This window comes from Diabrotica undecimpunctata, chromosome 3 (assembly GCF_040954645.1).
Source record: "Diabrotica undecimpunctata isolate CICGRU chromosome 3, icDiaUnde3, whole genome shotgun sequence".
Lineage (NCBI taxonomy): Eukaryota > Metazoa > Arthropoda > Insecta > Coleoptera > Chrysomelidae > Diabrotica > Diabrotica undecimpunctata.
The window spans coordinates 17,631,715-17,658,466 of NC_092805.1; the positions used below are offsets into that span (position 1 = coordinate 17,631,715).

At 32.7% G+C, this 26,752-nt stretch overlaps 1 protein-coding gene across 3 annotated transcripts in view; it reads left to right on the forward strand.

Annotated features, from left to right (window-relative positions):
• Positions 1 to 2,482: 2,482 nt before the first annotated feature.
• Positions 2,483 to 26,752, forward strand: part of LOC140436491 (annexin B9-like) — a 34,172-nt gene continuing 9,902 nt past the window's right edge. For all 3 annotated transcript variants that reach the window (XM_072525351.1, XM_072525353.1, XM_072525352.1), the window contains exons 1-5: positions 2,483 to 2,632; positions 9,423 to 9,593; positions 11,155 to 11,359; positions 21,538 to 21,617; positions 21,922 to 22,138. In XM_072525351.1, the coding sequence (XP_072381452.1) occupies positions 2,627 to 2,632; positions 9,423 to 9,593; positions 11,155 to 11,359; positions 21,538 to 21,617; positions 21,922 to 22,138 (679 nt within the window). In that variant the 5' untranslated portion in view covers positions 2,483 to 2,626. The remainder of the gene's footprint in view (positions 2,633 to 9,422; positions 9,594 to 11,154; positions 11,360 to 21,537; positions 21,618 to 21,921; positions 22,139 to 26,752) is intronic.

The window sequence follows — 26,752 nt, forward strand, 5'->3', positions numbered from 1 at the left end:
GGAAAAGTCCCAGTTATCTAGTTGTTGCATATACCAAAAAACCCAGTTATGTACTTGTTGCAATATATATTTTCTTGTATTGGCCCTGGTTTTTGTTAAAAAAAGAACTACTAGAAGTTATTTTTTATTTCTTAAGTTAAAATTATACACTGTTACACATAAAAAATAAAAATTAGGTAGGTACCTACTAACATTTAAAAAAATATTTACAAAAAACTACTATATGAATATTGATATGAAACAATTTGTAATTTCTGAAGAGGCACAAATAGATAAGTTCTTTAAGAGTCACCTTCGTAGTCTTGACCGTCATCTATTTCACTTGAATCTTCTTTATTCTCGTATGGCAGACTGGTGTAAAATGACCTGTAGGAATCTCCCAAAGCAGGTGGTTTCACAGAAAATAGTGATATCAGATCTTTATATTTTTGTATAGATATTGGAATCAGTTGTTGGTACAAAGGTTTTAAAGGCGATTGAATTGAAGTGCGGGTCCGTTTGATTAAATTTAAGTGTCTAAATCCTTCATCAGAAAATGATTCTTTGAACTCCATAATAAACGGCTGTGACTTCCTAAATCTTAGCAGCACATCTTTTGCCAAAGAACAGCGTTTCCATTTTCATCCTTTTTCCGAATAGTCAAGTTATCCTTTACAAATTTTTTAAAATCTTTTATGTTCGATTGATCCAAATTATGAACAAGATAAAGATTGTCTCCCTTTCTTCTGGCTCCCCGAGCAATTTGCTTCCAATCTTCAGGCCAAAAAGCTTTCCCCACACACGTTTGAATTCTGTGTTTATTGCAGAGTGAATGGAATCACATTCCATCTCACTGTGCCCAGAAACCAAGAACTTCATATTAATGACTTCCAGGTTATTTAAATCATTTACTGCCTTCATTAACATTGCTGCAGTAAACTGATTCAAGTTTTGGCCTCCACATCTGTCACTAAAAAAGGTGACACAGGTTGTTGTTTCTGAAAGTGATCTAAGATAAAGATAAATTGCACTGGCTATTTCACAACTTCCTCGGGATCCTTGAGTCTCATTCCAAATGAAACAATCTCCTTGCTTACTGACAACATTGTAAATAGTGAAGTTGTAGTTGTCAAGCCTACGTTTATAGAAGAGTGCATTATTTGTTGGATCAGAGGGTACTAATTAAACTTGCTGGAGATCAAAATTGGCACATATGTGTGATCCATTAGAAAATTCAGCATCAATTCAGTCTTTAAGTTTTTCGGTTCTAGCTTGATCCTTAAGAAAGAGATCTTAATAATCTATTTTTAGCAACGATTTCTCATCAGTGGTTGCACTAATATAATGGGAACAAACACGACACTGATCTTTTTTAGGATGATTTTAACTTAGATTGAAATTTTCATTAAAAATTTTTCTATACATGGCCAAAATAACTTTTTCTTCATCTCTTGAATCACACAATTCACAATAAAGTCTACGTGCTACAACTAAGTAAGTGTAGTTGTATATTTGTGTGACTAACAGCTTAGTCATTAAATGTGCAACAAGTAGATACCTTAAGATATCGAGTTGTAATATTAAACAAAGGATGATTTATAAAGTTATCTACTTTTGAAAGTTGAGAAAAATGAGAATTTTCAAGTTATCTAGTTGTAGTATTGAGGTGACGATATGTGGTAAGATCAGAGGAAGACAGATTGCTAAAGACAGTGTTTTTTGAGAGACCAGACTGTAGAAGACCAGTAGGCCGTCCCAGAAAAAGATGGAAAGAAGATATTGAATCTGATTTATCTAGGATTGGGATACAACAATGGAAAATGGAAGCGCAAGATCGTATAACATGGAGGGCTATGGTGGATGCGGCGAAGACTCACTCAGAGTTGTAAAGCCAGTCAAGAAGAAGCTTTGACTGTTGAAGACTAAATACCAGTAAAAATAATTCCAAACTACGGACTAGAAGACTAGAACACCCAGAAAATAATTCATCATTATACAACAGTGAAAGTCTAAACCCAAGAGGTGGTATGTAATCTAGACGTTAGCATGGCAATAGATGGGATGTTAGAATATAAAGAAGTATAAAATTACATGATTAAAGAAAAAGAAAGAAAACAAAAATTACTGCAAGCATTAAAAAGGAAATCAAAATGCATTTAAAAAAAAACATGAGAAAAGAAAAAAGAGATACCATCACAAAATTTATTTACAAACTGCAGCTAAGATGGAATGAATCATATCAGAATGTCAAAGATGTCAAATAGACCAACAGAGAAAAATACCATCGTACTCACACTTATGTTTATACTGTAATTTATATCTAGAATATTGATATAGTATTCATGTACAATATTGATACGTGCCGAGTCCTTTGGACAGGAAATAAAGTAAAAAAAAGTCATTTCATTTTTTAGGTATAATTATTTGTATCTCCCCTTTTATGTATCTCCTATCCTAACTCACTCATCGAACATTCTACTGTACACAGAATTCCAAACCTCCAACTTCGACATTGATGGAGCCAGCAATACGCAAGCGTTGCCGGTTGTTCTGCAAACAAGATCAGTGTCCAAGTCGAAGACGTCTTCATTCAAGTTTGTGTTGCGTTTGTGGTAGTGTCCTGCAGGAATACATAACTATATAAAAAATGGCGGTGAGTTTAGTTTGTTGTCCTTTTTATTAAATCATTTTAAACTACTTAATAATATTAATTTTTAGATTACAAAATTTAAAGTGGACAGCGAAATAGTATTAAAAGGTGTTAACTGTGATAATTTAATTACTTATTAATTTTTGTGAATGCGACTAAATGGATTGGTTTTTTCTATATATTTTAACTGAAATGAGTTGATAGAAAAAGAAATGCTGCCGGTAGCAAAAATCTTCTATGTTAAACCGTCCTACATAAACGTACTTCAGCAACTTTCAAAAAGAATTGTAATTTATAGAATATGATTAAATCGAATTACAGTGGACTCCCGATAATCCTACAAATGTTACGTTTTGCAGGGCGTTATCGGACTATTGAACTTGTCAGATTATAGAGTACTATCAAGACACTCTACAGTCCCGAATTTTTGGAAAATAGTACCTTATACCTAATCCGACAAATTACAAATCAGATAATCTATTTGAACATGAATCATACAACATAACTGCTCAAAACTTGCGAGAATTCTTAACTCACATAAAAAATATTTTGAGTGCGCTAAATAATTTTAAATATTTCCGACAATCTTGCAGATTTCATTTTAATTCACATATTCACACAAAAATTAAATTTTAATATGAAACGATTCTTTGAATTAAAAATAGATTTTAACGAACTTTCTAGTTCTTGAGTTTTTGAACATCATTGAAAAGAAATGTAAAATATTGGAAAATTTGATCTTTGAAGAAAAAACAGTTCATAAATTAAAACCGTCTCTTCATACTTCTGCAAATAACAGAGATACACTTTTTAAATGTTTCGTCTGCAATTCTAACTCACACAAAGTATACTCTTGCCAACAATTTTTAAATTTGGCCGCTCAAGAGCGTATACAAAAAGTAAAAAACAAAGATTTTTGTCTCAATTGCCTTGCTAGTGGTCATATATCTAATTTTTGTTCCTCATCGTCTCAAATTGCAAAACCTGCAATAAAAGACATCACTCTTTGCTTTACATTTCGCATCCTTCGGAAAATACTTCACGGCAAGCTTCGTATAGGTCGAATTATGAAAGTTAACCTGCCCAAAATCAATTTGTTCGTAATTCACGTGATCAACGTCCAAATCAGCATTCTTCTTAATCCACTTCGAAGAATATTCAAACAAATTCGCAGAACAAGTCTATTCCAAATGCAATTCCATAATGTTTACCAGATACGCAAAATCTCCCAGGTCCGAGCAATATTTCGTCTCACTCGGTATATTCGAACAATCTACAAATGCTTTGGTAACTGTTTACGATGTTCAAAATAATCCCATCTCAGTTCGTTGTTTAAAAGACTCCGGTAACCAAGTTTTGTTCATAACAGACAGGTTAGCCAAAAGAATTTGTTATACACCCCATACCAGAAACCTTTAAATCTCAGGTATAGCTCAAACTTCTTCTGTTTCAAACAAGATGCTAGACCTTTAAATCTATTCAAACACATCTTCTGGTAAAATCTTTAATCTGTCCTGTGCTCTCCTCGAAAACATTACAGGCCAGCATCCATAAGTCGCGCGGGATTTAAATTTATTAAAAATACCAAAAAATGTAAAAATTGCAGATTCACATTTCTGTACCCTGTCGGACGTAGATATTCTTTTAGGATCTGTTATTTATGTCGATCTAGTTACTTACGGCTTAATAAAATTAGGCCCCAACCTTCCTATTCTTCAAAACACTCATTTGGGTTGTATTCTGGAAATATCCCATACGCTCATTATGCAATGTTAGGATTAAACACGAATCCTTCAACGAACAATGCTCACTTACTTTTTCCAGCAACATGGAATACTTTTTCCAGTGTATGACATATTATAGTTAAACTCTTCAACAAAAAGTAGAAATATACAGCCCAGACCTTCCAAAACGCTTATATCCAATAAATTCTTGGTGAATCATGAAGTTAATGATTTCTTTTATTTTGTGACAAATCGTAAAATAAAAAGGAGGTTCTTAAAAGTCAATTAGTAAGTAAAACATTCCACCTTGTTTAAACTAACCAATTAAGATACTAGCACCGCAAGAATAATCCATTTAATTAGTACTGCCCCCAGAATCGATGACTTTTATTGTATATATATATTTTATATTCCAATTTTGAAATGTAGAACCAAAATGAATTTAAAAAAACTTTTAATTAATATATAAATTAACAACAAACTCGACCATCAAAATAAAACACTTCTGTTGTAATTGGGATATTTAATTAGGATTAAATTTAAGAATCTAGAAGTATTAAGTTCAAAACGTTTTCGTAAAACAGTCCATCTTCGGTGAACTTTGTAGTACTTGCAAAATAACCTTAAAACCAAACAGTAATTGGGTTTAAATGGATTAAACCATACTTGAAAATTTTTAATAAAATCCTTTATAAAAAGGTATATAGAGGATTATAAAGGATTTTATTAAAAAAATTTTAATATATGGTATACAGCCAACTACAGGAACTTAGTTTCCTTGTGGATACTTGAAAATTTTAAATGATATGGCAGTATGCCGATGAAATTAGATTGCCAACGGGAATAAAAGTCCCTACTCGAAACAGTTTTCTACATCCGAACTGTTAACAACAGCTACTATCCGAACAAGAGCAAGTCCTAAAAAGCAAGTTTTTCTTGTAATCGTGGTTGACAAACTGAATAATATCTGATCCATTAGTTGAATCAGTGCAGTGCAGTTTGGTGGAACAAAATGCAGTGGTGCCTGTATCATAGACTGTCGGAATTCAACCACGAAGTTCAACCACGATTTTATTTCTTACGCCTTTTTGTGTACTGAAAATGTCATTGTAGATAATCAATCAATAAAAATAAATTTCCAAAGTAAAAAAGGTTGTAGCACACTCTTTCAGGCCCATAGCTTATTAATTCTTTTTCATCTCCTTCTGTCTCTAGCTTCTTTCCTTCAATTTTCTATCTTCTTTTCTTGTAGATCTTCCGCAACTGCTTCCCTCCATCTTCTTCTCGGTCTGCCTCTTTTCCTCTTATCTTCCGGCGTTCTTCATGCTATGTTCTTTACCTCTCTACTGTCCTCCATTCTAACAAGATGACCTAGCCACTGAAATCTAGCTTTGACAAAATCGCTTATTTTCCCTTCGCCAAACATTTCATAAATTTCAGCATTTGTTCTTCGCTTCTGTCCTATTTTTGTCAACTTTCCTCCAAAAATTCTTAATATTCTTTATTCCCATATTTCAGTTTTCTGTTGTAGTTTCTTTGTATTTTTCTATTTCTTGATACTGTCTACACACCTATTTCCTTTAGCTATTCGTAGATCTATTTCCTTTTTTCTTCGCATTTATTTGTCACAACAACTCCCAGATACATGTAATCCTCCACCTCTTCAATTTTCAGAATTTCTCTCCCTAATGCAATTTCCATATTTAGTTTTCTGCTTTTCTTTTGCTTATTATTCAGCTACATGTATTTTGTTTTATATATATTTATCTGTAATCCCATATTTCCTTCGGCCTCTAGAAGATTCGTAACTATTTTTTCTAATTCTTTTCTACTCCTAGCCAAAAGTACAACATCATCAGCATAGGCTAGACATTGTTCACTCTTATTAAATATTGTTCCCGCTTAACTGTGGACAGAGAATCCCCTTGCTTACACCTTTCTAAACTCTAAAGTATTGACTCTTCTTTCCATTAATCTTAACTACACTTGTAGTGTTCTGAAGCCTCATATGTACCAGTCTGATTGTCTTAGATGGGATTTTGAACTACTGTAGTGCCTGCATCAGTTTTGATCTACCTACATTGTCTTAAACAACCTTAAAATCCACAAGGAGAAAGTGGGTCGGTATGTCGTATTCATATGTACCAAAGAGAACTTGTTTCACCGTAAATATATGGTCTCTAGTTGATCAATTTTTTCTGAAACCAGCTTGATAGTCGCCCAATATATTTTCTGTGTACACTTCTATTTTTCTTTTTAATATGGTTGCCAGTACTTTGTATGTGACGTCCAGGAGTGCTATTCCTCTATACGTATCACAACTTGACAGGTCTCCCTTCTTATGTATTGGGTATATTATAGACTTGCACCACTCTTTAGGTATTATTTGCTCTTCCCAGATATGACATATTAGTTTGTAGATTTTTTCGCTCAGGTAGTCTCCTCCATATTTTAAGTTTTCTGCTGCTATCCCGTTTTCTCCAGGGCTTTTATTGTTTTTCATCGCAGTTAAAACTTCCTCAACCTCATGCTTAGTTGCTCTTGCAATATCTATTCCATCCATTCATATTGATTCTCGTTCATTGTCGTTTCCCTCCTCTATTTCACCGTTCAGGTTTTCTTCGAAATATTGTTTCCATCTCTTCAATTGTTGTTGTTCATTTCCTATCAGATTACCTTCTTTGTCTTTAATGTATATCGCTTTTGAATTGTAACATCTGCTTATTTCTTTAATATCTTTGTAAAAATATTTTATATCCTTGTTTTGGTATTTTTCGTTTATATTTTGAAGTTAGTGATCGCACAAGACGAGGATGACCTCAGTTTTATGATGAGAAAACTGGAGCAGGAATATACAAAGAATGGGATGGAAATAAACCTAAAGAAAACTGAATACCTAACAACGGAGAATACAGAAATAAAACAGCTGGAAATAGACGAAGGTAAACAAATCAAAGGAATAGACAAGTATAAGTATTTAGGCTTCATAATATCAAACAAAGGAACACCGGAGGAAGATATAAAAAATAGACTAGGACAAACAAGAGACTGCATACGAAAATTGAACCCGGTACTATGGGATAAGAACATCAGCACGAAAACAAAGAAAAAAAATATATAATACCATGACAAGAAGTATCCTCACTTATGGGTGTGAAAATTGGACAATAAATAAGAAAACCAAAAACAAAATAAGAGCAACAGAGATGAAATTCCTAAGGAAAAGCTGCAGAGTAACAAGAAGAGATAGAATAAATAACATGAAGATTAAGAGGAGAATGGGAATGAACTCCGACATAATAGACTACATCGAACAGAAGAGGTTAACCTGGTACGGACATGTCAGAAGAGCAGACCAAAATCGGTGGATAAATAGAATAACAGAGTGGAGCCCGATAGGAAGAAGAAAGAGAGGCAGACCCCGAAGATCTTTCAGAGATGAAGTGGACGAAGCAATGAGTAGAAGAAACCTACAGGAAGGGGACTGGCTAAACAGGAAAAATTTGAGAAAACGGTTGAGTGAAGGAATACAGTGAAAACTGTGGAAATCCTTGTATATATATATATTTTGAAGTTGACTCCCTAAAAGCTCTCTTTTCTTCCTTCTGCAAATTTTCTTTACTAATTTCCTTTGCCCATTATATCTTTCTTTATCATTATCATTTTTTGTTTGCAAGATCTTTTAACTATATATTCGTTTAACTCTATTTCTATTTCACATTCTGTGTCCAACCATTCTTTCTTATTTTTCTTTTACTTTTTGAAGATCTTGCTAAAGCCATTGTTTAAAAAAGAATTGGTCATTTTTAAATAATGCTAAATCTATGTTGTAAAGAAAGGATTTTGGCGGACGGAAAAAATGTATAATAATACGAAGGTAGTCAATGCTTGTAAAATATTTTTTTCCTGATGTGACAGTTTTAATGTAGTAAAGTAGTAACATATTGTAAGTTGAATGTTACATTTTATAATAATTGACATTACTATATCGTTGGTTTCTAAATTAGTCTCATTATCTTCTAAAACCAAATCGTGATGCATCTAAAACTATGTAGATAATTAAAAAAACATTCTTGTTATCTTGCGTAAACAAATTTTGGTATGACTAATGCAATGTTGCCAATATCAGACAAAACTTTGACAAAGGTGTGAATTTGAAGATTATCAATTATGTACTACGAATTGATTTTCAGTCAAGCATTAAGGTTAATTTGAAATCAGTCAGAAAGAAACTGCAATTCCTTCGCATTGAAAATGGGTAAGGTCATCTATCAATTGTTAAAATGCATTTGGTTGTGACTTGTTCGCTGAATGGATGACGTGTTCATCGATGCATATTATTTCGTATTGATATAAAATCTGAATTTTCATGATATGAAAATATATCTATATCTGTATAACCTAGTTATTTGCTAATTCATGAATCTGTATAATAATTTCTTGGTTTTTTTGTCCTGTATAAATGGTTCCTATTGTCAGATATCAACTAAAAACAATCAGGTTCTTTGTCTCGCATTTTTACAAAATTAAATTATAAATTTCGTATTTTAGAAGATAATACTTCTGGTCAAACGAAAAGATAATCGTAAATGGCGGTCCTGTTAGAGGCCTACAGTGATAATGTTTACGTCCCCTGCATCGCTTATTGAAATTTAGTACCTATATAATTTTTCTGTCTTTTTGACTCCTGTGTTTTATTCCCCTTTGTCTAATTCATGTTCATATCATTATTGCACCGAAATGTTTTAGCTCGATTGCCTGTAATACCAATGTATCTATCCTCACCAATCAGTAGTTCAAATCAAGTATCGCAAGATTAAGTGTCCTATGCCACAGCAAAAATAGTTGGTGTTATTCTTTCGGTATTCTCATATTTACACAACTTCTTCTCCATTTATATAGTATAGACTCAATGTACAAATTTCAGAACAGTAATGATAGGTTTTTGTCTATGTATAGTGTTTAGATATCTTGGCTAATTTTTTTTACATAAGTATATTGTGATACTTTTAGATATAGAAATATAATTATTAAAGGATACTAAACACAAGGTAACTCTTTTTTTATAGCCAACAGTATTTCCCTACGAAAACTTCAGAGAAGATGAAGACGCACAAGTATTAAAAGAGTCCATGGATGGTCTAGGGACGAACGAAAATGCCATCATCGAGATTTTAGCAAGAAGATCAAATGAACAAAGACGACAAATTGAACATACTTACAAAACCATGTTTGGAGAGGTAATATATATATTTTATTATCACTATCATTATTGAAATATTTAAAACCGAGAGTCATCTTTATATTACTCTCCAATCTAGGGTCTTGTAGAGCTGGAACCATTTTTTTAATGATGCAATAGTTGCACTTGATTTTTCTCTTGAAACTTTTGTGTTCCAAACTAAAATCTGACTTTCAATTTATTCAGTCTTAAGATGTTCTGTAGCGTAATTTACTTTTTTATATCGCAGCACTCTCCTTCCTTCAGACATATGTTTAAAACCAGTACTTACTCGTAACTTCAGTATCCTAGAACCCTAAAAGTAGTTTTGCGCAGCGAACAACAAAACCTCGTAATAACCTGTGTGGTTTCCTGTGACCTATAATAATCTTTTAGTGCTTTCTTCATTTTCGAACATCTACTACTAAGGTTTTTTAACCGCAGAATACTTGGTGTCCGAGAAAAGGAATAGTAGCTTCTTCTTCAGCAAAACTATCAGCAATCTCCTTACCAGCAAGTCCTTCAACTGCTGGTACCCATAACCTTTGTATGTTTCGTCAGTTGGTTCATGAACTGTTGTCAGTTTCAAGTTTTTACGAACTCATAAGTTCTTCAGTAAAGAAGACTTCAGATTCTTCAGTGCAGCTTGGCTATTATATACCAAATACTTTTGGTGAATTGGTACATTTTTTAGGCATTTCAGAGAACAAAAATCTATTGCTAGAAGATCTGCGTAAAATATTGTATGATTGAAAGGAAAAAGACAGTTAAGATTTGATTTCACGTATAGTGCGTCTGTGTAACCGCTTATACGTATTTCGCCCTAAAACGGCTCTTCAGAACGGCTATTCACAGTTGCTCTGAACGTGAAAATAAATATCTTCTGTCTTAGGAAGCAACTCTAACATGGCTTCGTATGGACGCAAATAGCGACATCTGATATTAAAATCCGTAAACTAATTTTCAAAACCAAATTCAGATTCTTGCTTTAATCTGTGCGAATTCGTCTGTTTTGCCATGCAATTCTCAGAAGGCACAGATTAAAGCAAAAATCTGAATTTGGTTTCGAGAATTCGTTTACGGATTTTATTGTATGATTCTTTTCGAGGATTATTAAGAGTCTGGTATTAGGACTTGTAACTCATATTTCTACTATATACTTTGTTTTGACCGTTAAATTATTAAGTGATGGGTCAAAATTGTGATTTTCTCGAATTCGTTTTACGTTAAGTCATACTAGTTTATGCTAATATTTAGTAAGAATTCGAAATCTTCAGATGTTTAGTCAGGTCATCGGACATTTTTAGACTCTGAGCACTTGTTGACTTAAAGGCACTTTCTTGAGTCATCCTCCTTACATTCATAAGTACGGTAGGCTTTTAAATCTGCATTTGAAAGCCATAAAGAAAGATATTTAAGAAACAGCTTTAATAGGTATTTGAACATGTTTCTGTACCTTCATCTATGCATTCTATGTCGCCTCAATGATGTTTATTTATAACTATTTACCAAAATTTTTCAGTACCAATTTCCTAATTATTTTCAATGGTAATTTTTTGCCTTTTTTTATGTTTTTCTAGGACTTAATAGAAACTCTAAAAGGGGAACTTGGAGGCGATTTCGAGGACGTAATACTGGCTCTGATGAAAGAGCCGTTGGACTTTCAAGTTGAAGAATTACATAGAGCCATCAGTGGAATGGGAACAGACGACGATACGTTGGTAGAAATATTGGTTGTACATGAAAACGAAGAGATTCAACGTATCTCCGAGAGATACCAAGAATGTGAGTACAGTATTTATATTTTTATTACCTAGAAATTATATATTCCTTGTTAAAAATCAACATGTTTTTGGAACTTGGCTATTTTTAGGCAAACTTTAAAATGCCTTCAATTAAACAAAGATGTGTCTAAACATAATAAAATCAGTAGAAATATATAGACAGAATGTGTGGTTCTAAGGTGACCTGATATACTAATTCATAATATGTTGTAAAAAAATATTTTTTTCAATATATTCTTTATTATGTTTGTTCTCTGCCGGTTCTTACTATTAGTAATAATAATGTTTCTTCTTTTGACCGTGCTTATCCATTTCTTATGTTGGCTATTAACATGCCTATCCTAATTTTGTTGGTAGTTATTTGAAATAGTTCGGTTGTAGTCTTGTTGAACACTTTTCTCAGGTTTTGGTGACAAAAAAGTCTTCTTCTCCCTGATCATCTTTTTCCATACACTTTGCCCTGAAGAACGAGTTGTAACAAGCCACATCTCTGCTCATTTCTCATAGTATGGCTCAGATATTCTAATTTGCATTCTTTCATGGTACGAACTATCTTACCTTGCTTTCCTATTCTGCGTGTACCCTTAATATTAGTCACCCGGGCCACCCAGAAGTTCTTAAGACGCGCCTGTAACACCACGTATCGAAGGACTTGGAGACCTCTCATAAAGAACATATCATCCGCTCCACCCGTCAATCAAAATCTTACTGGCAAAAATGTTCCTCACGCTAACCCCTACGCCAACCTCCACTCAAACCACATCACCATCGACAGTATAAATGAACCGCCCTCTGTTTCCAGTAGCAGTAATGCATATATATATATATATATATATATATATATATATATATATATATATATATATATATATATATATATAAATAGAAACTTCTTTATTTCCTGGGTTTGTCGGTCTGTTGTAAATAAAACTACTTAACTATTGTTCAAACGTTTCGGTAATTTGCCATTTTCAATAAGCACTTAATTTTATAAACATGCAATAGAAAATCGGTATCTGACATTAACATATGACATCTGGCAGGTATCTTAAAACAGTAGTGGTTGGGGGTCGTATCTTTAATATCTGCCATTTAGTGCATTTAAAAACAACTCAATTTATTAAATTCTATTCAGCTCCAAATTTTATCAGGATTGATGTCAATCCTGATAGAATTTGGATCTTTTTTATGTGAATCATCTCCAATATGCATCTTTTGTTATAATTTTGTTCTTTTTTCAAAATCTGTACATTTTCAAAAGCAAAATAATGGCTGTTTTCTAGAGACTGTTTGGCTAGGGCTGTTGTGTTTAATCCATTGGTCTGTACATTATGTTTTTGTGCAATACCCCTTCTATGCAGGTATTGGTGTGTTTGCCCAATATATGTTGAATTACAGTATTTACAATTTATTTTATAGATAACATTTGATTGATGATCTTTATTAACCTTGAGTTTAAATTTTGAAAAATATTTACCAGATGTTTTTGATAATTTATGTCCAACATTAATATCATACTTTGCAAACATTTTTGACATTTGTTCAGGAAATCCATTAATGTATGGTAAAGATATATAGTATTTGTTTGAGTTAGTGACATTATTAATATTGCTAGATATGGTTTGGGTTTGTTTTGGTTTGGTAATGTAATTAGATTGATTTCTGATAATATAACATCATTTGTAAACTAGTGTTTTGTTACCATCTAAACTTAAATCAAGAAAAGTAATTTTATTGTTTTCTTCTAGTTCATAAGTAAATTAAATGTTATTATGGAAATTATTGAACATTTGAAAAGTATGACCGATTTCATGATCCGGAATGCAGATAAGCAGTCATCAACATATCATTTGTAGAAATGTATGTTGTACTCCATTTTTGAGATGACTGTTGTTTCTAATATTTCCATTACTAACTTTGCCATTGTTGCTGAGATAGGCGAACCCGTGGCCACTCCAGAAATCTGAGAATAGATGTTGGAAGAACGTTGAGTTGGGGCAGAATTTTTAACCCTCTAGGAATTCTTTAAGAGGAAGAGAAGTATTTGTTTGGATGTCATTCCATCTAGTTTTGACACTGTTTAAAGCCATTTCAGTTGGGATGTTAGTGTATAATGATTTTACGTCGAAAAATATAAGTTTCTGTTTTATATATTTTTATACAGTGATGAGTGCCTTACCACCCGGCTTTTTAACGTAAGAGATAGAAAACACAGTTACCTTGTGAAATAAAAAGAGATGAAACTCGTAGAGATGGGAAATAATCGGAAAAACGTATAATTTATATTACATTACATTACCACTATCGATAGTCTCACACCTTTAGACGTTAGATTCGAGCTAAATCACCTCGGTCATAATTATTATGAGTAACGTCGAATGTGTGACGTATTTCCATTTTTTAATATCGCATAAAGTAAAAACTGATTGAACACAATAAAGCAAAAATGTGAATAAAATAATTTAATTAATAATGATTATTTAATCTAATGTTTTAAATTATTAACCAAGAATAATTTCTACTATGATTTGAGGAGTTTCATACACATTCGACATTGCGATACAAACATCGCAGACAATTAGAGTTCAAAACCCCCATGTGGTTTTCTTTTTTTTAATAATTTGAAATTATGCAAAGATCGTTTTGCTTTGAATCACTAAACAAAACTAAACAAAAACTAAAAAACAAAAAATCTTATTGACGAAACAGTATCGTCGTACTTTCGAAAATAAAGTAAAAACTTTTAAAGAATGTTTAAATAAGTAAAAATTCTACAAAAATAAAAAAATATCCGTGGCCACTAATCAATCGATTAGGAAAAGTCGCACTGAGATATTCACTGACGATGCGAGAATTATGTGCAGGACAACCATCGTGTTGAAACCATATGGAATCGAAAGTTATTGGTAAATTACAAAGGGCTGGGACAATTTTATTTTGCAGAAGTTCCAAGTATTTCCGCCCAGTCAACATACCGTCTATAAAAAATGGACCAATGACATGATTCCCTATTATGCCTCCCCAAACATTTACTTTCCGAAGACGCTGGGTACGAGCGACATAAATCTGACGAGGATTTCCTCGAGATCAATACCTAGCATTGATTGAATTGTGACGGCCATGCAATGAAAACGTACATTCATCGGTGAACAAAACGTTCTCTAAAAAATGTTCATCTTGATGTGACATTTCCATTGCAGTTTGACAAAATTCTAAACGTCTATATTGATCCCCAGGGAATTGTTCATTGGATTTATGAAGTTTATAGGGACGGTATCGATGTCTTTACAAAATTTCACCTACTCTAAATCTTGGAATTCCACATTGTTCTCCGAAACGAGCTGTTGATTGGGTAGGATTTTGCTCAATACTGGCACAAATCAAAGTGTCCCTTAGTTCCAAATCTGGATTTACCTCCCTTCGTCTGCGAACTCCTCTTGGATCGAACACAGATCCATAAGTAAAAAAATTACGTATAATAGACTGAATTGTTGATCGTGCTGGAGCCGGCCTATTTGGAAACATATTTACAAATTGTTGTCTAATCATGTTGTCTGATAATCCATTCACATGCCAGACAACAATTTGCACTTTTTCCTCGACCGTTTTCCTTAAAATCCTTTTCACGCATTGTTTTTTCAATAAAAAGTTTCTGTTTACCGTAAAAAACACTTTTCGATGTGTTATTATTTGATAACTTGAAGGCTTGATGATTTGGTTAGCTATAAAGCAGGTAGCTGTTCGCGCGCATCCATTCCAATGTCGTCAATTGTTTTGAAAATCATTACCTGTACAGAGGAATTGATATTAACACTGAGAATTTAGTGATGGATTTGACATTAAACAGTCTTCAATGGATTATTTTCCATTCACAACTAAAGACTGTAAAACTGGAATTGAATTTGAAATATTTTGTATTTCTATTTTATAACATTGGAATAAGAATACATTGTAAATAATGAGTTTTTCGAAAACTTGTTACCTAATATGTATCATATTTTCTATTATTTTTGATTGAGTAAAACAAAAATTTTACCCTTGGTGTGAATTGAACCCCAGTCTTCTTGTCAATAGACAACGTCTCTAACTATTACGCCAACTCAACATACAACAATTGTTTTCGGAATGAACATACCTATTTAGTTTAGTCAAATATGTCAGTTGAGTTATTTTTATTATTAAATAAACTTAAAGATTTATAATTTAAAATCGCTACTAATTAATGTTTTTTACTATAATACATCTTAATATATTTAATCATTTATTTTAACATCAGAAATTATTAAAATAAAACATTTTCGAGGTCATCCGTATAATTATGACTGAAGTCAAATAGACACGTCTAATAACTAGCCTTATCTCGTACTATCTCACAACTTAATCTGTCTTCTATCCTTTTCGCTATTTTGCCGGGTGGTAAGACACTCATCACTGTATATTCGGCGTTTCAATTCATCAAAGCAGTAGCAAAGCTCATGATATGCGTGGCATTATTTTTTGTAAGCCCTCTAAATTATCTGCAAAATTATTGCGTTGTCAGCATATCTAATGTTATCTATTAGATGCACTCCGACGACTAATATGCCTTCTTTTTATTCTTCTCTTAATCATCCACTTCAATGTTTGCAGTGAACTTGGCGTAAGACATCTTGATTTGACACAACTTTTTTTGCACTGCTGTAGCTCCTATTATTGCTTCTACTAAATTTTCCTTTAAATTACTTTCTGGTCGATATAAAAGTAGAGTTTGCTTTAGTGTGAAATTTTAATACTGGTTTGAATGCCCATCCAATTTCGGAAGGTAGATAATAATAGTTGGATTATATAATTCATTTTTTTTATATGTAATAAATGTTCCAGTTTCTTCGTAATAGTCCCGCCGATGGATCATGGCACTTATTCACTATATACACGGTTATTAATGGTTTCTGCGTACAATAGTTTACACCGTTTTTAAACCCATTTACCTCATAATAAATTTACGCTAGAATTGCTTTGGAGGTCATGCTCGTATTAAGGTCAACAAAAAGTTATTGAAATATACATTATAGTATTTTCTATAGACTACCTTGTATTTTTGTGTTTGAACTCTTAAATAAATTTTATGAAATATTACATTGCTTAGAATATTTAGCTTTCTGTTATAAACCTCTTCCATGGCTACATTATCCCCATTCCAGAATTCTGGAACCCTATATCAGCTAGTCACAGGTCTAGTGAATGGGTAAGCATTTTGTTTTTATAGTCACTAGGTTTTATTACAATTTATATAAAGGAAAAGAATTGCTAATGTGTTTTCGAATTGTCAAAATACTAAAATATTTATTAAAAATATTTTGAATATAAATGAATGCTGTAAATATGTTATAAAAACTATAATAACATTTGAAAACAAACAATTTTCAAAACAGTTTATTTTTTAAAATTCCGTACTAATCGAGAGGCGTCTTAAATCACTTTAACCTTTTTCTCTTTTATTGCTGACCCAATTTTCTTAATCTTCTTTGTACAAGTCGTATCTGTTTATCAACATCACATAAACGTAGCAAAAACTATCTACACAAAAACATAAAAACAAACAAATCTCCTGAAATCCAATTTCTAGGGCTGTTGATTCCCAAAAACGTCTTATTGATTACGTACCGTCCTATATCCTGTAACGATCGGCCCTTACCCTTTTCATCTTGTCCTTGCCCTTTTTCTCCGGTTCCTACGTTGCACAGCCTTGAAAAAAAGGCGGTTAGATCTGCCTCTTGATATATTTCATTCATGTAGAATTAAATTATGCGTGTAGTAAATAGTCGTAATTTTTTTTTGTTTATGTCAAGCCCGGAAGACATATAGATATGTATAAAAAAAATGGATCAACTGTTTTACACGAGAAAAATACGACAAAGATTTCTGGTTTAACAGCCTGTGAAATGTCGTTGAGTATTTTTAGTTTTTACAATAGTTTTATTAGTTATATAAATTATATTAGTTATAAAGATATATAAAATGGCCAAACAAGAAGCAAATAAAGCACAATATTTCAATCGGATTAGACGTATCCAAGATAAAAATAATTTAATAGTAATTCACGAAAAGGATGTCAAAAAGACATGGAAAAAGTACTTTGTCAATTTATTAAATGAAGAATTTGATAAAAAACCAGTTGAGCTATGTTTACCAAAATAAAAAACGAAGAGGTGACTCAAGCAATTCAAAAAAAAAGAAAGGAAAAGCAGTTAAGCCCGATAATATTCCTGGGTAAGTGTGGACAGCTTTAGGAGAGAAGAGTAAGTTGGCTAACAGGTTTATTTAATAGAATTATGAGAAGCAATTTACAAAAACAATGGTAACAACAATACATAAACTACTTAGCCATAAAACTACTTATTCACACCATGAAAATATGTGAGACAATTCGAGAGATACTTTGGTGGGCGCTTCATAAGAAAGGAGTTCTTGGTCAATGCAAACCGAAAAACGAAGAAGAAAAAAGAAAGAATTGTGAATGCGAAAATTTTTGTTTAGGTGAATCAAGATCATTAAATGTTAGAATAAGTAAACAAAAACATCAATGTTATATCAAAAAGAGAATTTGGAAAATCTCAAATATGTAATCACGCGTAGGAAAAAGAATATAGATTGCAAAGGGGCGATGCATAAGCCGTTTACTTACTGCACTTTACTACTGATAAGCCTGCTACCGAAAAATTGAGAAGGATAGGAATCAAGTACAACATCACAACAACATTCAAAACAACCAACACGCTGAGATCTAACATGTCCAAAACCAAACCCAACAACACACAAGAAAGATAGAAAAATTACGTCTATAAAATGCCTTGTGAACGCAAAAATTTTTACATAGGAGAAACCGCAAGACCACTAAGTGTCAGGATAAACAAACATAAAACATACATTAAGAGAGACTTCGACAAATCTTAGATATGCAAACATGCCTGGAACAACAAGCACAGAGTACAGATGCATCAATAATCATGAAAGAAACAGACATGAAAAAAGGAAAAATGGAAAAAGCAGCCTACTTAACGAAGAAAAATGTGTAGCAAACTAATCAGCAGCCCAAAAGAAGAAGTCAATAACAAGAATATGCCAACAACCACGGAGTAATAGGAAGTCGGAGAAATGTCACCTACAACTTATACACAATACATATGCAACACATAATACACGACAATCTAACAGTGTTAGACAGAGCGCTATCTAACACAAACTTAGACTACACAACTTGCGAATTCGCGATTGAAAACAAAGTATCTGACCTCTGGCGGAATAAATTTAAACTACTAAAAGTGATATAAACAAACCAGACAGCTGTTGATTTGAATAGAATTATTAAATTTGTTTAGTAAATTTCAGCATTATGACTACGTCACAGTATATTGCCAAAGAATATTCTTTATAAAGCAATATTCTGTGACTACGTTAAAGTATTTTAAATCAAATCGATATTGTTCTGTTCCTCGATGCAATTCAAGATCGACAAAAGATATTTCCCTATTTCTCTTTACTAAACTGGAAAACTTGAGGAAAAAGAGGAAATCAATAAAAAAAATTACCACTATCATTAAGTCAATAACGTACTGAGAATACATAATTTATTTTCTTGAATAACAGAAATACAAATACTTACCATGTTGGGATAGTATCATGAGGTTTTTTCCTCATGATTTATTATGGAATCTTTTAAAGACAAATCATGTGCTATGATCTTTTTTGACTGGTGACTTTCCAAGTTAAGGTTGATTTCATGTAATCAAATGAACTATCTTACAATAAAGTCAAGTTCAAGTTATTTATTTATGTTAATATACAATAAAGTACTTACATATGTCAAAAAATAGTATAAAATAAAAATTAACATATTAAAAACATAAGACATAATATAAAATATTGCATATATTAGTAAGACAAACATTACACAGAACATTATACTCTGGGTTCCCTGGTATACACAAAGATTCTGGATTCATTAATACACAAACCAGTACCAAACATTAAAGTTAAAATTTAAGAATTCATCACTTGAAAACTGCTTCCCCTTCAACCAATGGTCTCTTGGCTTCACCACAGTACTCAAAGATATTATTAGGCTAATTTCCATTTTTAAATGATAAAAATAACTCGTCTTCAACCAAACTAAACATGCAAAAGCAATGGTAAACATTAGACTGTTATATTTGTTTATACCATTTATATCGGCCATAACACTGCAATCGATCTGCCCTCTACATTCAGTTTCAATCGCGATTATAGAACACAACGTACAACGTATAACACAAAAAAAAAACATAAAAATCAGTCAAAATTTGATATTCCTAGAGTAAGAACACCACCCTCAGATTTTTTCAACCATAAGCAAGCTGTTGTCTACAAGAGAAAGGCCAAGCATGTCAATCCAATCAATTTTAAAAATACATAACCTAATAAGAACTTGATACAGTTCCTCACATTTTTTTTAAATAATTTGTTTTTTTTTTATTTTTTTCGAAACGATTTTTGGAGTGAAATTCAAAACGTCAAACATTAGTGTAATTTTCATTACAATCAATAATTGTGGCTTAATATCATATAAACATTATATTTAAATTAAACATGCCACAAGAAAGTGGTTCCAGAACTGTGTTAATATTAAAGATGTGTTAATTTAAGTTATAATATTAAAAACACTAAATTTTTTTATCGATTCAATATTAAATGTAAATATAAACTTCTTAGCATCTAAATAAGTTATAATTAGGTCCGATAACACCATCATCATCTGTGATGTTGGAACTAGTGTTTGGAGATATCCGGATAGGTGTGATGTTAGAACTCCATTTAACTTATTCTTCGAAGACAACTTCAACACATGTTTAAGGAATACGTTTATTTCTTCTATAAATACATTACTCAGCATGTAGCAAACATGATATCCAACGATCGATAACGGTACCAAGAAGAAGAAGGCTTCTAGGAAGCTTACTCCTAGGATTGCCACCATTTCCGTTTTTTTTTAGTAAGGAGATGCTGGTCTCATGCCCCAACTACTTTTTCAGAAGGACGCATTGATTTCTTGTATAAGTTTTCTGACTGTTTTCCCAGGCTACGAAGTCTAGTTTAACCCAGAGTTCGTAACTGGCTCATTTGCCCTTTCGCATTTGCTTTTTGGACCATTAGCTTTTGCTTCGCTTATACTCCACGCCCTATCAGCTGCGGTCAGTTGAAAACTGGATTTTTATGGAGGTGTTACTCCTCTATCTCTCCATTTTTTTTTTCAAGTGTTCGGACTAGCTGCGTCGGTGGTAAAGCTACTAAAATTACCAAACAACCACCTTATGCATAGTTTAGTCTATTTTATCAAAAACAAAAGAATATCTTTCATATCTATCATATTTTTTACTTGTTTTTTTGAGCCTTGAAAATCGCAATTTTGCGTTTTCGTCATTTTTTAATCGTTAACAACTCGGAAACAATCAAGTTTAGAAAAAAATTACAAGACACTTATTTTATTTAGAATATTACAAAAACCTAAAAAAAAGATTATCCGGGGAGAAAAAATTTATTGTTTAAAAAAAATTGTTTAAAAAAATTTTTCACTTGGAGACCTCTTGTATCTTATTTTGGGATATCTCAGGAAAGTGAAAATCTCATGGGAATATTTTTCCGAATGAACCCGAACTTTTTCTCCTTGTTCGGCCTAGACTCAGAAGTGTTTACCTTGCCCTGCCCCTATAGTATTTTTAACCTTTTTTTTGTTATAGTTTTATTAGCAGCAATACGTAAAATCTGTTTACATTAAATATAAAAATAACGTTAGTTGCATAACATCCGTCTCAGAATGTCAAATATTTTTGTAAATTGTATATTGTCAATAAATCCTGAAAGGATTGTTATAATAATATGGATGCTTGACATTATATAAACAGCTTCTTGACCAAACAAACTGACCTTGAAAAGTAGAAGATCCTCTATTTTTAGAGGATTTTATCAAACTCAAGATGTGACGTCATATGCTGTCAATTTGTTGGTTTTTTCAAACTAGTTTGATCAAATTTGACCATCTGACACGGACTCAAATTACCACTAATATTTAAATAAAAAAATTAAATAAGTTAGATATTAGTTAGTTAGATAAGTTAGTTATTATATTATCTGTCCAGACAATAGAATAAAACTTTTTTCTTTCAGTGTATGAAACTTCTTTAGAAGACGCCATTAGAGGTGATGAGTCAGGCACGTTACAGAGACTTCTCGTTTCTTTGTCCACGGTATGTATTAAGAATAATTTAACAGATACATAAAAAATAATATTTTTGTAAGTAGGGAATATACTCTATTAATATATTTATTTTTTATATGATTAAACATAATATTATCTTGAAGAAAATCTGGATAAGTATAATTTAAATAAATTTAATTCTTGTTCTTTATCCATTACTGTGGACTTTTCCTGAAAATTTTTGTACTTACTAAATACGTTTGGTATGGTTTCTTTATCGTATAAGAATATGTTTTTTGTATTTTTGTTTTTATGCATTCTTAATATTTTTATTTAACCGACTTTTATTTTAGGGTGGTAGAGACGACTCTGGGTTGGTTGACAAAAACGCAGCCATTGCCGATGCCCAAGCACTATACGATGCCGGTGAATCGTCCTGGGGAACCGAAGAATCTGTTTTCAATTCCATTCTTTGCCTAAAAAATAAAAGACAACTTAAACTCATTTTCGACGAATACGAAAGTATGATCGGACATTCCATTGAAGATGCCATCGACAATGAATTTTCAGGTACGTCATAATAATTATATGAAATTACTTTCGTCATCTATCATGTTTGATTTGGTATTCAACACAGTGTTATGACGTCATTTAGGCATCCCATGGCCTCATCAGACACTGGGGCTGAATACAATATCAAACACGGAAGGCCAACAATTGTTTCCTAATTGTTTCCCACTCAAGTGGTTAGGGTGAAAAGATGCCATCTACTTTGATAGCCATGTACGAAAACAATTTAATAATATCGTTTCCTGCCCTTTGCCCTATACGAAATGTGTAAAAGTTTACATCTTCTAGTAAAAGTTTGCTACCGCTTTTATGTATTAAACCAGTATATGGCGTAGGAGCATAATTTGTCAATCTCTCGTGTTCGAATTGGTAAACAACACAACGTTATGACATCATTTCGGCCTCTCGTAGTCTCATCAGATACTGAGGCTTTGTACGCTAACCATTTGAGTGTGAAATGATTAGGAGACATTCGTTGGCCTTCCATGTTTGATTTTGTATTCCACTCAAAATCACCGAAAACGCTGGAATGATAATACACTAAAGACCCAAGAAAAATAATTAAGGTTCTCTATTTCAAAAAAGACAACAAAATAAAATCCTAGCAACTTATTCAGTTTCATCAGACTAAATAAAAACACCGAAAAGAGCGAGATAACTCCGCCACTTTTTGATGATTTATAATTCACATTAATTGTATTAATAATTGCTTTCCTGTCTGATTGGCAGATACCTAGTCAGGAAATCTAAATTCAATTTTATTTCCGGAGAAAAGTAGATCAATAAGCAATTTGGAGAAGTCACATGATGTTTCCGTTATTTCTTTAAAACGGAATGTCAATTATGCGGTCGTTGTGGCACGCAAGGCTGGAAAAGCATGTCTAACAGTATTAATCGGATAAACGGTATATTGTAGTAGTCAACATGATTATTTTTCATTATTTGTATTTTTAAGTATCAAATAAAGGGTCAATAAGATTAAGAAAACGCTAGTTTTATAAACCCCTTAGTTGTTTGTTATCAGAAAGACTGTAGCGTTCCAGCATTACATATTTTCCAGATGTACGTTTACCTAGTAGTATATTTCCATTAATCTTTGTAATGTACTTTATTGATAAACAGCGTTATTTTTTTATGGTTTTAACAAATATTTTTCTGAACTTCCTACATTCCAGAGGCATAAAACTTGCTGATAAAATCTGTTTGGTCCTATTTGCTGATGACTTAAAATATCCAAGTACATGTTTGAACACTAAATCAAATATGTCGTCCATTTAGGTTCCATGTTTACATAATGTTATTGACTTAAACTATCCAGGTACGTTTTTTGAACACTGAAATCTTAGACAAGGAAAGAGAGAGGACAGGTAACGCTCATTTAATAAACCTTTGCAAAGTGGGCCCAGTTTTGATGAGATAAGATCATGTTCAAAAAGTGATCATTATGAAAAAATCTATTTATTGATATATATCCATTATTCTCAATCTACTGAAGAAATAAAATATGACCTGGCAACCTTTCTGGTGCCGGCTTCAGTCAATAGTCAATTCCATACGATTACGCGTCTCCTCTCTTTCCTTATCTAAGAATGAAATACATAGAATATGTCATATATGTATACGTTCCTTATTTATATTATGAGAATTGTCTTATGTGTACCGAGGATACAAAACGAATGGATTGGATACACAGCTTAGAAAAAGATGATCAATAGAGTCAATAGAAGAAGTCGCATAAACAAAGTTCGCCAAAGTGACAAAAATATGTCCGCCAAGGGTACAGTTAAGATCCATTCATCGACAGTTACTTTTTCGTTTTCCTTTTTCCCAAATAATATTTATAAATAATATTAAATACATTTTATTTATATGTATTCGATTCATATCATTTAGTGTTGCGATGTCATTTTCTATATCCATTGTGCTTTCCTACTAGTCACATTAGTAATTTTTTGCTCTACATAGTGTATTTCTTGTTTATTCTGTATATCTTAAATTATTCTTAAATCATACTGTTCTGTTTTGGTTGTTTTTTTTTTTTATTTTAAGAAGAACTTTGTCCACCAGTAGATTGTGATCCAATTTTATGTCTGCACTGGGATATCTCGTATCTCAAAATATTGCATTTCCAAATCTCCCATTAATCATGATAAAATTAATCTGTTTTCTTACAATATTGATGGCAATTTGAAGAAAGTGCTAGTAACTAGAGTTCCTCTTCCATAGCGAACAGACCATCATTGCCAACAGACAGTCCTATAAGTCGTTATGATTACCAACTTCTTTTGGTATAAATTGGATGATATGGAGACCAAAGACATGTTGTTTCATGCCACATGGTAATCTTACGTGCAGGAGATGTCAACTCGACACTAATATCCTGCGATTTGACTCAGTTAGACTCCTTCTTGTGCGATTTTCGTAAATCGCCGATCTATGCGATCAAGTCATAAACCACAGCGGCCCCCAAAGCCAACATAACTCATGCCATCGGTCAAATTCAGCCTGATTTATGCACCAGAGCATGGAAAATTATACATTTTAGATGCGGGTCATCGTGCGGCAGACATTTGAACGATATTATATTCCATTCATAATTTTCCATTCCATTACAAGAAAAACATGATTCATTTAACCTCCATAAAAAGTTTAAAGAAGCGGCAGGCTTATATAAACACAAGAACACTGGATTCCTGACAGATAATCAGGGAAACATAGTACTGGAAATAGAGCATAAAAGAGATATTTGGATTAAATACGTAGAAAAAACTTTTGAAGATATAAGAAGTAACACTGGTATTACAACAAACACCAATTGCGAATCTGGACCACCATTTACAGTCGAAGAAGTAAAATATGCCATCAAAAGCACCAAAGATGGTAAAGCAGTAGGCCCTGATAATTTTCACTCAGAATTCTTAAAACTTATGGACTATGATGGCATAAAATGGTTGACAAATATATTTAACAGTATATATGATACGGGCGTGGTTCCCCAAGAGTGGTTAGTGTCAACTTTTATAAATCTTCCAAAAAAACCCAATGCGAGAAAGTGCGAAGACTATAGAATTATAAGCCTTATGAGCCATTTACTTAAAACATTTCTAAAGGTCATTCACAAAAGAATATATACAAAATGTGACGAACAACTAACAAGAACACAATTCGGATTTCGTGATGCTCTGGGAACACGGGAGGCCCTTTTTGCTGTACAGGTGCTATTTCAGACATGCAGGGATGTGAATTGTGACATATGCGTATGCATTATAGATTACCAGAAGGCATTTGACGGAGTAAAACATGACAAGTTAATGACTCTAATGCAAGAAATTGGAATTGACAACAAAGATCTTAGAATTATCAGAAACATTTACTACAATCAAACGACCAAAATCAAAATAGAAGACCAGTTAACTGATTAAATTGCAATAGAACGTGGAGTACAACAGGGCTGTATTTTGTCTCCATTGTTGTTCAATATTTATTCTGAATGGGTATTTAAGGAAGCTTTAGACGGTTGTGCGAAAGGAGTACTAATAAAAGGTGAATGGTTGAATAACATTAGATATGCAGATGACACTATAGTTTTTGCCGATAATCTGAATGACTTACAGATATTAACAAATCGCATAACAGAAGTCAGCAACAGATACGGACTAGCTCTTAACATAAAGAAAACCAAATTTATGACAATTAGTAAAAAACCAATACTAAACGCTCAACTTACAATCAACCAACACAATATCGAAAGAGTCGAGCAATATACATATCTAGGCACCAATTTAAATAGCCAATGGGACCACTCAACAGAAATTAAACAGCAAATAATAAAAGCAAAAGCAGCATTCGTTAGAATGAGAACCATTTTCAACAGTCGAGACATATGATTAAAAACAAAATGCCGTCTATTGAACTGCTACATGTTCACAGTTCTGCTCTACGGAATGGAAGCGTGGACACTGACTGTTGCATCTATGAATCGGCTCGAAGCTTTCGAAATGTGGTGTTATAGGCGCATCTTACGTATATCCTGGGTCGACAGAGTTACTAATGTGGGGGTCCTGCGTAGAATGGGGAAAGAATGTGAAATTCTCATGACCGTCAAAACTAAAAAGTTGGAATATCTAGGACACGTAATGAGAAATCAAGAACGTTACGGCCTTCTCCAGCTGATTCTCCAGGGGAAGGTAAATGGTAAGAGAGGACCGGAAAGAAGACGCATTTCCTGGCTTCAAAATTTACGAAAGTGGTATAACACGACTACCACTGAACTGTTCCGCGCTGCAATAAACAAAGTAAAGAAAGTCGTGATGATCGCCAATATCCGGAACGGATAGGCACTTTAAGAAGAAGAAGAAGAATAAATGCGGAAATAAAATATATATGATTCAAAATAAGAAAACACTTGGCACAACTTATAAATTATTGTCAATGCAATAAAACTAACTTACTTTTTGAATGTGGTATATGGTAGAAAAATCGCTATAGACGCGTTTAATGGAAGAATCGGCATCTTGGACGCTTAACTGTAGATTTGCTTATCTCGAGGGCTCGTTAACTACTACTACTACTGCCCTGTTTCTCTGTGTAGGGACAGACCTTCCTACTTCGGTG